This window comes from Telmatherina bonti (genome assembly GCF_933228915.1).
Source record: "Telmatherina bonti genome assembly, chromosome: 13".
Lineage (NCBI taxonomy): Eukaryota > Metazoa > Chordata > Actinopteri > Atheriniformes > Telmatherinidae > Telmatherina > Telmatherina bonti.
This window is the reverse complement of record NC_136611.1, coordinates 20,561,612-20,575,027: the sequence shown is the minus strand read 5'-3', so window position 1 is coordinate 20,575,027 and position 13,416 is coordinate 20,561,612. Positions and strand designations below refer to the sequence as shown.

Genomic DNA, 13,416 nt, shown 5'->3' with positions numbered 1-13,416 from the left:
GTACTACAAAAAACAAAACAAAACAAAACAAAACAAAACAAAACAAAACAAAAACAATGACACCGGAAGTATAACCTTTGTGTTACGCTCAAAATAGCCCTACGTGTTACCGACAGTGTAAAATGAACATTTTTGTGATGAAGTGAGTTTACAGCATTTATATGTAAACAAAAAAATCCGTAAATTAGCAAAAATGTCGGACACCGGAGATGAGTGGCAGGTTGCCCGGAGGCGAAAAGGTGGACCTAGGAAATCTAAACTTAAAGTGTTTTCAACCACAACATGCCTTCCTGAGCAACTCGATGTCGGGAAACTTGTCAAACGGATCAGGGATACAGTGTAAGAAACTGAACAGCATACCAAATATCTTGCACACCCCGTGAAAATACACCTTTCCAACGGGCTTGTTTGCTAACTTAACCAAGTCTAACATTATACATTTTGCAACTACTGCCTCCTTAGATCTGAGCTAAGATGCGAGGACTTTTGGCTTGAGTGGAAAGGTGAGGTTTGTTTCTCTTGACAACTATAACTGCAAACAATTATCTGCATGAATGAGGAGTAATTGATTTTGTCTACCATCTCGTCCTCAGAGCAGGTGCTTGTATCAACGTTAACATCCCCAGTGAGACCTCCAGAGATCAGTGGAGACCAGCTGGAGAAGGACAGAGAGAGCAAGGCGAAACAGCTAAAATGTGTTTGTTATGGCCTTGGCTCCTTTTCTTCATGTGCCTCGGCCCGTTACCAGCTTGCAATGTTGCTGCTGCTCCTGGATGCTGGACAGGTCAGAGGATAAGGTTAATCTGTAGCTAAAACATTCATGAGATCCTGATTGTTAAAATGATGTCTCCCCCCCCCCATTTAGATTCCGTTCCAGGACTGCTCTGTTTATGATCCTGTATTCTCCTGTGGAGAAAAGGATGTTTTGAGAGAGCTGGGTCTCATTGTACTCGAAGAAAATGAGGTCAGCTGTCCGCGCTTATGTCTGTTTTATCATATCAGACAAGTGTAACACTGTGTCATGTATATGGGGCAGATTATGGTAATACTTTTTCATATAAAAATTTAGTTCTGCCAAGCTGCATACAGGTAAGTTTGTTATTAATGAAAATTCATTTACACACTGAAGAGCTGTTTGTTGAGAAGATTTGTTAAATATTGTCTAAAGGTTGCTGTCTAAAAATTATTAAATTAAAGCATATAACATACAATAGAGCAACTTTTCTTACTGTATTGTGCAGGAGGGGAAGCGCCTTGTTGATAAGCTCACACTGTTCTACATGATTCACTGCGGGAAAGCCCTGTATAACAACCTACTTTGGAAGAACTGGAGTGCACAGCATTTACCCCAGGTTATGATCATCGGGAACAGCTTCAGTAGCATGAGGGAAAGGTTTGTACAGGATATTCACAATGGTGATTGATGACATGTGAGCAAGCAGATGAGATATGAGGTGACATTCTCTGTGTTGCACCAATAGGACAATCGAGAGGGAGTTCAAGAAAGACTACAGATACCTCAGCAAGGCTGTAGATTTGTGCAAGGAGAGACAGCTGCCTTGTCCTTCCCATCTAATAGATGTCTTCAGTGATACAGCCTTCATCACCTTTCCTTCTGACAGCATCCCACAATCCAGTTGGTCAGATTCACCTGAGCCACAGTACCAGCACTGTCCCAATTTGGAAATTATATTGAAGGAAACTCAGAATGGAGATACTAAATAAATCATTGTAGATGTTTTTTATATGCCGACTGTAAAATTCTAATTTTTTAAAATAAACTAACTGTTCAAAACATCAGAATTTTGTACTACTGAGAAACTAGTCCTATTATTTAAAGTTTATTCCAAGGCTTCATTATGCAGGTAAAAGTATAGTGGACCATCTTGGATTAAAAACTTGTATCTTTAATTAGGGTATCTATTAGCATTTTCATAAAAAATGGCATTATAAGTGTCCTTGTTTCAGCTGCCATATTTTGCATTTGTTGTCAATTATATCTATATCACTGCAGTTTTTTTTTAAAAATGTATAAAGCTAACCTACAATGGCTTGAATCTTGCATTATAGAGAATATTTAAGTGAGGAGAAGCTGTCAAAGCTAAGATTTAAGGTTTTACTGCTGAACGCTGACTTAAGTGGAAACTGCTCTGCACATTGCATGAGGGTGAGTAGGTCTACATGCTTGCAAAACTAGTGCATTAATGTGAGATCAATTGCTGTTTCTGCTGATAAATGAATTAATTTACTTTGATTCATTGAATGAATCAAGAACTGAATGACATGCAGTGGAGTATATTTGCTTTGTCAGATGATCTAGCATTGTTGCTTCCCAACTAGGAACATATTTGCCACAAAAGCAAGATTACTGAACTGGCAGCAACATCAGAGTTGGTCTACAAATGCGAAAAGTTGAGATGAATGCTTGAAAGAAAAATAATTGTAATGGGGTTATTATATTACTGGAAGGCATGGGTTAGATTGAACTACCTTTAACTGGACTTGGACTTGTTTACTTTCTCTGTAAAGAAGACTTCGGGTTACTTTTGAATAAGCACCTGTAACAACACCTGTACACACAAAGATCATGTTTAATTCTAATACAAACATGTCTTTAACAAACAGGAATTTGGGGAACTGCCATGACTTAACCCCAGAAAGGTGCAGACTTTTATCATTGGTTTCCTTAACAGAAAACACCATTTATGTTATCCAGGTTTAATGTCTGCTTAGAAAGGAGACGGGTTGAAGGAAACACTTTCCAAAGGGAACTTAAAACCCAGCAATAGCTCAAAGCTGTGGTGGCAGTTGACATTGGCGGATTATTAAAAACATGATTTTCCCACATAAAATGTTTTTTTTTTCACATTACATTTGAAAACATTAAAAATGATATTTTTTCCAAATCCATAATAGCTTAATACATGATGAAATAAATCCAAGCGTCTCCAGCTTTTTTACTTAAAAGGCTGGTATATAAGGCACACCTTGATATGTTGTGTTAAAAAAAAGTCAGTTTCTGGCCATGACTTCATTGATACATTAGTATGATTAATCTTGTGTTAGCACCTTTCAGATTCAAAAACATCTCGACACAATTATCAAAATATGACTTCATGAAATTAGCAATTAATACAACATAGTTTGAACAACAACAATGTGATCCGGCAGGCCAAAATGATGATGTGGAAAAGCTCTGCAGATGCCAGAAATGACCAAGCTCTGTTCCTCTGGTACAGATGTTAATATGCTGGTGGAAATCTTAATGTAACAATTCTGGTTTCTGTTTGGGTACAAATCAGTCCTAAAAATAAATTATTTTTCAGGTTTGTTTTTTTTTTTTTTTACACGTGACTGCTGATAATGTCATAGAACAACTGAATTTTAATTTCATGTGACATAAATATGTATTTAGTGTTTTTATCATTGGCTCATTTATTAAATCTAAATTTTGACAACATACATTCAGAACTTTTACACATCTTGTTTACAGTATGTGCTTCTCCATTGTGCCCAGTAAAGTGAAAACAGCAAAGTTGTTGTTAAAAAGGAAAATGCACTAAGATAAGATGTTTGTTGTTCAAGGTGTGGAGAGAAAAAAAAAAAAAAAAGCTCGACACAACAGCTCTTCACAGCATCTGTGATGGTGAAACATCTGCACCACAAAGTAATACTTAACCTCTTTTTTTAAATTGTATCATTCTGTATTTTGAATCACATCACATCTATGATCCTGGAAGAGTTTTATCATACAGCAGTGACTCATGAAAACTTTTCCACAGCCATTTATGTTTTCACTATTCACTGTTCAGCAGTCCCATTAACTGCAATATCTACTGCTTTGTTTTCTTTCTCACTGGCAACAGCTGGTTTTGAAGTGACAATGTCAGCCCAGGTAAGTTTACTTTTAAGGACTGATGGGCTGGTAGTTATGTGTGCACCTCCGTTTATTTTACCGTTTTTCTCCTCTGATCCTGACATTTCATCATCTTCATCTCCTGTCTTCATTGTAACATTTGAAGCTGCTCTGTCACTGTCTACATCATTTTCACCCTCATGTTTGTTTTGGTCAGCAGGCTCCACCACATGACGATTAGCTGAAGCCTCTGTAGGACTCTCCACAGATGTGCCTTCTGCTGGCTGCTCCTGGTGGCTCACACTGTTGCTCTCCACTGCTTTGTTTCCTCCATCCTCAGTTTCATTCCCACATCCTGCTGCATTTTCCGAACTTTTCTCTTCTTCGTTAACAGAGTCTAAAGTGGTGAGCTCTGTAATCAGTTTAATTCCCAGCTCCTTTCTTGCTGCAGCCTTACGCTCCAGGTGTTTCTGCTTATATTCCTGGAACCTGTTACTATTAAAATGCATTAAAGGCATTAGTTTAATGCAAGACTTGATATCAAATTAGGATTTTTCCTCATGTTTTTGTTCTAACTTTTCTACAATAAATATTTACCTTTGAGTAAGCCTTCTGATCCCTGTAACCAGAACCATCTGCTCCAGAATGATGTCAGATGCTGGACTCAGACACTGAAAATAGAAAGCATGGTAAAGTCAGACAAATTTTTCTTTCCTTTTTTTTTTTTTAAATGTATGTAAATGAGCTGCTGCACATACGGTACCTCCACAGTGTGCTCATTGCATTCAGCTCCTGCTTGTCTGAGAGTGCGCTCCACCTTCACCGCCTGCTTGGTTATGGTGCACAAGAACTCTTTGCTGCAGTTCGTTTGTGGGTGATCCTCTCCAAACTATCAGAGGAATATGTTTTATAAGTTGTCATTCACACAGAATCAGTCTATCATGCTTTCTCTGTCAATCTCTCTCACACGGTTACTAACCAGTGAAGTGAAGGCAGTCAGGGCCTCTTTCTCATGTGTCATAGCACTTCTGTAGTCACCCTTGCTGCACCTCCACTGGGCCAACAGGTGCTGACTGCACAGAGAAAGAAAAAAAATTAAAGTAACTGACTTCACATACAAGCTATCAATGCAAGTTAAGAATAATATTTTACCTGAGAGCTGTATGCAGATCTGTGGGGCCGAAGAAGGAAGTGTTAAGTCTAAGGGCATTCTTTAGAAACTGCCCAGTCTGATCATCTTTCAGAACCAGGCCCAGACAGCTCTATAATGAAAGGACAAGAGATATTATCATTTTTTAAATCTGGACATTGTGAATGTATTTTTTTTTTAAAATTATATTCTTTCTTTTTATGCTCTTTTTATATAATTGAACACCATTTCAGTTGCTGCAACTTACATCCAATGTTGCAGTGTATGGGTGATCTTCTCCGTGGACTGTTAGCATTAGCAGTCGAGCTCTGAGAAAACACTTCTGAGCCAAAGCTATTTCCCCTCCAGCAAACGTATAGACACCCAAGAGGGCCTACATATAACACAAAAACAATATTTATCATATTGTGATATCTAATAAAAGTATGTCCTTTAGATATTTCAATCTGTAGCTGCACCCACATATTGCTGAATAGTGTCGGGATGGTCAAAGCCAAGCACCCTCTCACTGATGACCACCGCTTTCAGCTGGATACTGCGAGCCTGTACAGAGGCAGCCAAAGTGATAATAAGAGATTAAAAGCTAACTTCATGTGAGAAATGAAGGCAGACAGTGACAAGACAATCATGTGAAAAAAAATTATTAGGGTGTATAATGCAATCCGTATTATTTAACCTATTCATCAATTATTTATACAGTGGCATGTAAACAGATTGATGATGTTGATGTGTAACTAATTCAAACGTAATTAACTGTATACAGAGTGAAGTCAGAATAAAGGGATAACAGTGTTTAGCATATTTCAATGGGTTTTTTCAGAAAAAAATCTGTTTCAGTTTCATAAAACAAAAAGACTAAATATGACACCCTCAAATATAGTATGTATTACACAGGCTGTATTGATACAGAACTTTACTTGCTTTGTTACTACTCTAAGCATTTTCTTGCATACAAAATATTCATACATTTGCACACCACTTCTTACTTCACCCAATCTACACTTCAGCATTTTTCCCCAAGAATATTTTATATTTAGACTGGAAAAGCTGAGGATTAAACCACTTGATCTTCCTTTTGGTGGATGGCCGCTCTATTTCCTGACCTTCAGCCACCACCATTACCAGAATATCACGGTAAGTCTCATTACAATGTGGTTATATATTGTAATGAAGTCAATATAGTGAAGGTGTTATCTCCCACATTCATATATATAACTGTCTTGTGGAGTAAGTGTGAATGGTTGCAGAGGGGTGGACCTACCTCAGCTGACTTTCCCTGCAGGAAGGCCACCTTTGCTAACAGGCTGTGGCAGTAACAGGCCTCAGGGTGCAGATCATCACACACCCTCCCAAAGAGGTAAACTGCTTCCTTCAGGTGCTCATGGGCCTGATCCAGCAGACCTGCAATTTGGACAAACACATTTGTTTTTTACACCACAAGAAGCTCTGAAATCACAAATATCTGTTCAAAAACATAAGACACAGACACATCAGTGTGCGTGTGTTGGCCTACCCTTCTGAATGGAAATCTGTGCAGCATGATATGCTTTTGAAGCATCCACAGTCGGAATGTGAATGTGCTTGACAACAGGGAAGATGTTCAGGATGTCATCTGGACTGATGGGCGCTTTGTTTTGGATGTCAAGGAAGTAGTCTCTCAGTCTCAACTGGGTTAGACACAGAATTAAACTTTTTAAGTTTTTTTCTGGCAGCTAATTATGTGATAACTGTATAACCAAGTATAAAATATGTTTACAAGTCTAAAATAAGATTCAAACAGACTAATATTCCACTGAAGCCATGCAGTAGGAAACTATTACCTGTACACCGGTCTTCAAACAGAACTCTCTGAGCAGTGAGAGTTTCTGAAGGCCATAGTGGTCCACCAGGTGGTTTGGACCAGAGCTATGAGAAAAGAAAATGTAAAAAAAAAAAAAAAAAACCTCTTAAAGCATACATTTAAACAATCTTTTCTGTTTGTTGTGGACAAAAATAAACAGAATAAATGTTTTTTAGCAAATGGTTGAGATGTTAAAAGACAAAGAAGTTAATAATAATGTAACAACAGTGAAAAGATTGAAATGTGAAACAGTAGTGTTATAACAAACACTTAGTTTTGATTTTATATACATAAAACAATTAGTAGGGATGGCTCAGGCAGGTTTGTTTTCACATTTTTTTTAAAAAGAAGAAATTTATCAGTCACTGCAAATTTACCTCAACCAAATGGTAGACCAGGACCTTAAAGGGTTAATATGTTTTCACACTGCACAACTGTATAACTAACAAGTCAAACTAACAAGTAACAACTATGTGTTCTCACCCTAGACTGTCAGAGATGTCATAAGTTTCAATAGCATCCTGGCAGACCAGATTCCACAGCTCAGTCCCTGTGAGCATGCTCCAGGGTGTGTTCTCAGCGGTGCCTGTCCCACGACCACGACGCCTTGACTTTTTCTTGGTATCCTCTCCAACTGAAATGGCACTGAAGTGGGGAACCAACAGGCAACTGAGAAAGTGACCGACAGCCGCAGCGAGACATGACACATCCACACCCTGTAAAGACAAAACCAGATGCTGCTCTTTATTCTTCCCGAAGCAGGTGGACTCACACTTGCTGCTTTTCCACCACCCAACAGTAAGATAAGAGGTACCTGGAGGAAACTATTAAACACCCTTTTGGCTGAGCGGACGAAAATTTCTCCAATCACTGATCTCTGGTGAAGATAGAGACAGTTAACAGAATTAATTATTAATAAACCAGCTGCATTGTGAATAGTTTTACATTTTTGTGCTCTTAGATAAAACATACTGTTATATGTCTCAAGTGCTCCTTGTGTTCTGACTTGGTAATGGCCTTGAACACATGCCCCAAGTACCGGAGGTTAATTCCTCTCTGATGTAGTGCTTGTTTTAGAGAGGTTCCGTCCATCGGTGCTTCATTGGTTTGAAGACAATTCTTCACCTGTAAACACACAAATTCTAGTAAACTAATGTAATTCTCACATACAACATGCCCATGACTGCATACTAACACAGTAGTGCTACTCACAAAGTCTGGTATCTGGTGCGTGATGATGAAAGCTGCAGCTTCCCTCAGTAATCTTTCTTGCAGTTTTGTTGAAGTACTTTCGGCAGGAGGAAAAGATATTCCTAAATGAAAAACAGAAGAGGCATGTTCTCTCATAGCAGACAGCAGTGCGTGTGCTTATGAATAAATGAAAAATTGTTATTGTGAATAAATAGTTTGTGTATTTACCTGGAGAGAAAACATTTGGGTTCAAGCGCATCTCAAAGATGATGTCGCTAACTGAGCCAACTTCTCTGCATGCAGCTCGCACTACATCAGTGGCTTGAGAATCAACTGCAAGGACAAAAATATTTATTCAGAATTTTTTAAAAAAAGTCAAACTATCATTTTGAGACCATTAAAAGAAAAAACTACTGCAACACTTCTTACCAGCCGTTGCACATTCTTCTAAGCCGCCATTTTTGTCCAGCTTCTCTTTGACATACTGAGTGAACTGGTAATGTCTTCAAATAGATATATAAATAAGTAAAAGTTGTTTAAAAAAATATAGAAGTTTTAAACAACCTTTCTTTCACATTAAACTCACTTGTGTTGGACAAACGCCTGCACCAGCTCTGGTCTCAGCCTACAGAGGCCATGTGGAAAGCTCCTTGGAAGCCCAGAGGTGGCAAGATAGGTTTCTGGCCAGCCGTCTGTTTCATTGCCCTTTGTCTCCTCATCCTCATTGCAGCTTTTGCTATTTTCTTCATCACCAGTGTCTGTTGGACTTTCTGTCTCCCCCTTTGGACAGAAGTTGGCATCAGCCGGGAAACTCCTAAATACATCCAGTAAGTAAAATCTCCCGTCAGCCCCCAGCAGCCCCTGAGCGTCCACTGAGGTGAACAGTGGTACATGGTGACCATTGGGTGCCACAACAACATGTCTCTGGAGAGAAAGTGATTTGGCTGCATGAGCCAAGAGTGCCAGCAACTGTCTGCGATTGGATGACTCTTGGTGCCCAGCATTCACCCCGTACAGCAAACCTCTGAACACAGAAAGACAAAGGCATTTAGCAGTAAGAACATAAAGTATCAGACAGTCTGACATGGTGGAACCAGTATGGCTACAAAATAAGCCCACATGTAATACCTTGAGGCAGGGGTAGCTTCCTGGTCCTGCTCTGAGCTTTCCAAACCAGGTGCCAGACCCTGGGCTGACAGGCGAACTCCTCTGTAATCTACAATGGCTGTAGGCACAGTGCGCAGCCCCTGCAAGCCCTCTAAATTGCTGTAAGCTTGCACACAATTAAGCTCGAGCCTCTGAGCAGCCCTGCAAATAGAATTTAAGAAATTATAAAGCAAAAATATTTAGACAATGCAATATAGAACCATTGTACACATTGTGGACCTTATATATATATTTTTATACTTGTTTATGCTTGTGTGTGTATTGTCTGCTAATACCTGCGACCTCTTTCACCACCAAACACTGTACTTGTGGCCCCCTGGCTCATGAACAGGCCGCTCCAAAGGAAAGCTGGGTCCTCTGAGTTTCCATTTACTGGCTCAACAAATCCATCTATAACTGTCTCTGCCCCCTGCATGACAGTCTTCACAAATGCACTGTTAACCTGATGTGTAAATAAAAAAAGATCATGAGGAAATAAAGAAGTGAAAAAGTCTTAAACTATCTGGCTGCTCTAAATAAGCTAAATCATTGCATTAATGCATACCTGTAGCAGAGTTCTCTCTCTCTGCAGTCTCTCCTCCAGACTTCCTTGTGGAAGATCTCTGGCTGCTTGTAACTCCTCATTCCAGTCTGGAATCTGCACGTGAATGACATGAACAACTTCTAATGTATTTCCATGCAATATACAACAGACAGCAGCCAGCGACAGCTTTCTTGTAAATTACCTGTGTTGCTGCCTGTTCATCCACCCCAAGTCGACAGAAGTTGTTCTTATGAGTTCGAGAGGCACAGGGAAGTCCAAGCCAGCTCAGGGTATGGTAATGGGTGGGCAATGCCTCTAGTGGTGGCTGCTGAGGTCTAAAGTAAGACAGAGAAGTGGAAATATGCAACTACTCTATAAGGGTTCTGACTAAATACAACGGCATTCAAGTATACTTGATGCAAAGGTACCTGTTTTTGAGTGTGGTAAAGGTTTGTTTGAAAGCAGGGCTGACGTGACAGAGCAGGTCAGTTAAACAGTGACAAACTGGGGAAGACGGTGCAGGACGAGGATCAAAAGTATCTTCTGTAGACCTGAAGAGGACAAAGAGGAAGAAGTTGTTTTTTTTTATGTTTTCATATAGCAGCTCAATAAATTACTTTGTCAAATAATGGAAAATAAATAGAAATTATCATTGTTGTTATTATTGCTGCTTAATGTTTTTGAGAGAGTAGTTTTGTCAAAATATTCGGAATTTCTTCACCTATTGAGGAAGAAACCTTTAGGGCAGGACGTGATGTCAAGGTGTCGGCCCTCCATTGTCAACACTGTGATGTACATGAAGTCTCCCTGCATTTTCCTGTGTCCTGGAGGTGGGTTCCAACAGCTCAGGGACAAGTCCCTCAGGTAACTGGGGGGCTGACAAGGCATGAATATAGAAAAAGAAGGTAAGTGTGTGTGTGAGTCTGGTTAAACTAGCTCATTACTCATACCAGATTCTTAGTATTTACACACCACCGGTTGTGTGCTGTGTGGCAGAAGGGCCATGAGTGGTCTCTCTGAGGAACCAGGGAGAAGGTACTCAGGTGGAGCTCCATCCTGGCAGGGGGATTCTGCTTTTGTGTTGCTTGTAGAGCGCTTCAGGCTCTTCCCATTAGGAGAGGTTGAGTCTGCCACAGATGTACAAAGATTTCACAATGAATTAGATGCTATTATGTCTTTTTGTTGTCCTCCTATTTGAGTCCATAACTAGTGTGTTTACCAGGAGTTTGTGTATGCGTAAGTATCTCCAGTACACTTGGTGAACGTCCTTCTCTCAGTGCATCCTGGGGTCCACATGCTCTCAGCAGCTCCACGACGCGAGCCAGATGGACCCTGGCCGAGTGGAAGGTGTAAGGCTCTAGACAGACATGCATTGGTTAACATGAAATTTAGACTGAGCCTCTTTATGAAAGTCACAGTAATGTGGGAAAGGTCTAATGAACTTGTGAAAATGAAAAACTCTGTTGGCACAGAATGCACAGGACAAACACTTCAGCCTATTAGCCAGGTATAGTAAGTAAGGGCGAAAGTTTATAAACAAAATTTTCATAATGATGGTTAGGTAAAAATGCTAATACTCTGTGACTATAGAGCCCATTTATACAAAAATTTGAGTCATCTGTTTACATGAACCACACAAGACCTAAGTGTTGTGTGTCAGTGTGTGTGTCTGTCTGTCTGTGTGTGTAGGCGATAAAACAGAAATCCATCTACTTATACCAAGTGTGACAAAATGACCAAAACTGCTTCAACGCCACTGGAGTACACAGTCACAGTTTGTAGTCACAAATATAAAACAACGTGGGAAAAAATTAAACAAATAAATGAATAAATAAAATGAATCTACCTTCCACCAGGCGAATGATGGCTCCTGCTTTAAGTCCCTTGAGGCTTTGCAGCTCAGCAAGGGGATCCAGAGTTGTACCAGCCAGTGACAAGGACAGGCTAGAGCGTGGACGCACCTCATTCCTCGAAAGCAGATTCATTATTGCATCCTGAACAAGCCAAAATCCACGCACCTGCAAATTATAACCCAAGTAATGCCCTTATATAAATGTGCAGAACTGATGGAAATTGTATATCAAGATACAATTGTTGGCTTTGTACCTGAAGTTCAAATGACTCTAACCCTGCACCCTGGATTTTTACAGGGAATGATATGTCCTCATCTCCCTTAATACCAACAGCCTCATTGGCACCATTCAGGCAGATTACATCTGTATCAGGGAGACATTTGAGAAGCTAAATAAAATGGGAATAACAGAACCTTACAATTTTCAGTTCAAGGTGATCTTATAAATTCCTAGAAAGCAACCAAAGAATGAATGATTTATTGTATAATTTTATTTCACAATGAATGATTTATTGTATAATTTTATTTTCAAAAAACACTTATCTATTTGTGTGAGAGAGTGCTTGGGGGATAAGAGTGAAATTAAAAGAAAAAAAAAAGAAGGCCAAGAAAAGGAAAGTAGGGTGTGGTTACTCTTTGACACATACTTGCTGAACTAGAGGTAAAGCAGGACTCAGCGTGTTCAACAAACTGAAAGATGACTAAACCTGCTGAATTTGCCTATCAGCAAATGTCATCTCAGGGTGAGAGAAAAAACTACACCCAGCGCTGGCATGTGTAAACAGCACAAACCTCAAATTCTGCAGCTTGTTTGTTAGGATGCGTGCAGGCTATGTCTGATGACAGATGATCGTTTTACAGAAGAATCTCAGTTCCTGCTGTCAGTCTTGGACAACCTTAATACTGGAAAGTACCCCCCTCCCCCCCCCCCCAAAAAAAGAAAAACCAGATGCTTGTGATTGGTTGGAGAAACACCCCACCTCTCCAAGCTAAAGCCTTTGCTTGTTCTTTTCAAGAGTTGCTGGTTTATAACAACAGAAAACAGCACTGTTGTCAAACTTTACAAGTTTGCTTTGGCATCAGTGTCTGAAGCTGAGTTGTGCTATAATCTCACAAGCAAGAGTTAGGAGTCAAGAGTTATTACTATACAGCATTATATTCTATAGTAATAGCAGAAAAATATTTGTTTATAAAATAACAAACCTGTCAGTCATAACACTATGTCAGCAGATCTTATATGAAAACACCTAAGGATAATCTAATGTGGACAGGAGCCAACACAAATTCTGCATATAGTCAATCATTCTGCTCTGTAGAGGGGGGAGTGGCTGCTGTTGAGAAAGGTGGAGGCCTTTTTAAGTGTGGCTAAAGCAGCGTGTAGTAATAACATAATGTAGATATAAAGTCACTTTTCTCTCTCTCTCTCTCTCTCTCTCTTTTAATCACAATCCTTATTCCAGGAGTAAAAAATCCACCATAAAAATGATAAAAATGCACACGAGATTCTCCAAGAGAAAATAAAGCTAGCATGAGTCATATTCACAGCAGCAGTGCGGTGCCAAATCTCCCACCCTCCCTCCACACATTCTCCAGTAAGAAAAGCACCAGACAAAAGAGAAGGAAGAAGAGATAAACATGCAACTACTCATTACATTTCTCACCCGTCTTGACTTGATTCCTTCCCCCTGCTTTCTTTACTTTATCCTTCATGGCTCTGATTTGAAAGGTTGTGTTTTTTGTGTTGGAAGTTGCTTCCTTGCAAAGTCTGGCTTCAGATTGTTGGAGCACAGTGAAGCAGAAGGAGAGAGGGAGTGGAAATGTGCACAACTGGCCTGTT

General features: G+C 39.7%; 2 protein-coding genes across 2 annotated transcripts; one reads left to right on the top strand and one right to left on the bottom strand.

Annotated features, from left to right (window-relative positions):
* Positions 1-193: 193 nt before the first annotated feature.
* srrd (SRR1 domain containing) lies at positions 194-1,725 on the top strand (the record flags this gene model as incomplete). Its single annotated transcript, XM_079251670.1, has 6 exons — positions 194-339; positions 463-503; positions 594-784; positions 866-964; positions 1,242-1,393; positions 1,482-1,725. 6 exons carry the CDS (start codon positions 194-196, stop codon positions 1,723-1,725), a joined length of 873 nt encoding a protein of 290 aa, XP_079107796.1.
* An 868-nt stretch (positions 1,726-2,593) lies between these two features.
* On the bottom strand, positions 2,594-13,298 carry LOC306764810 (clustered mitochondria protein homolog). The gene is made up of 28 exons (XM_079252074.1): positions 13,241-13,298; positions 11,834-11,943; positions 11,574-11,745; positions 10,947-11,084; positions 10,700-10,854; positions 10,449-10,603; positions 10,156-10,278; positions 9,930-10,062; positions 9,749-9,841; positions 9,480-9,646; positions 9,166-9,345; positions 8,624-9,061; positions 8,467-8,540; positions 8,266-8,370; positions 8,059-8,159; positions 7,819-7,971; positions 7,661-7,723; positions 7,330-7,562; positions 6,827-6,911; positions 6,520-6,673; positions 6,268-6,407; positions 5,469-5,549; positions 5,254-5,379; positions 5,009-5,118; positions 4,836-4,929; positions 4,620-4,745; positions 4,454-4,527; positions 2,594-4,351 (listed from the first exon to the last, which is right to left on the bottom strand). Exons 1-28 carry the CDS (start codon positions 13,287-13,289, stop codon positions 3,802-3,804), a joined length of 4,182 nt encoding a protein of 1,393 aa, XP_079108200.1. The 5' UTR covers positions 13,290-13,298; the 3' UTR covers positions 2,594-3,801.
* Positions 13,299-13,416: the final 118 nt, after the last annotated feature.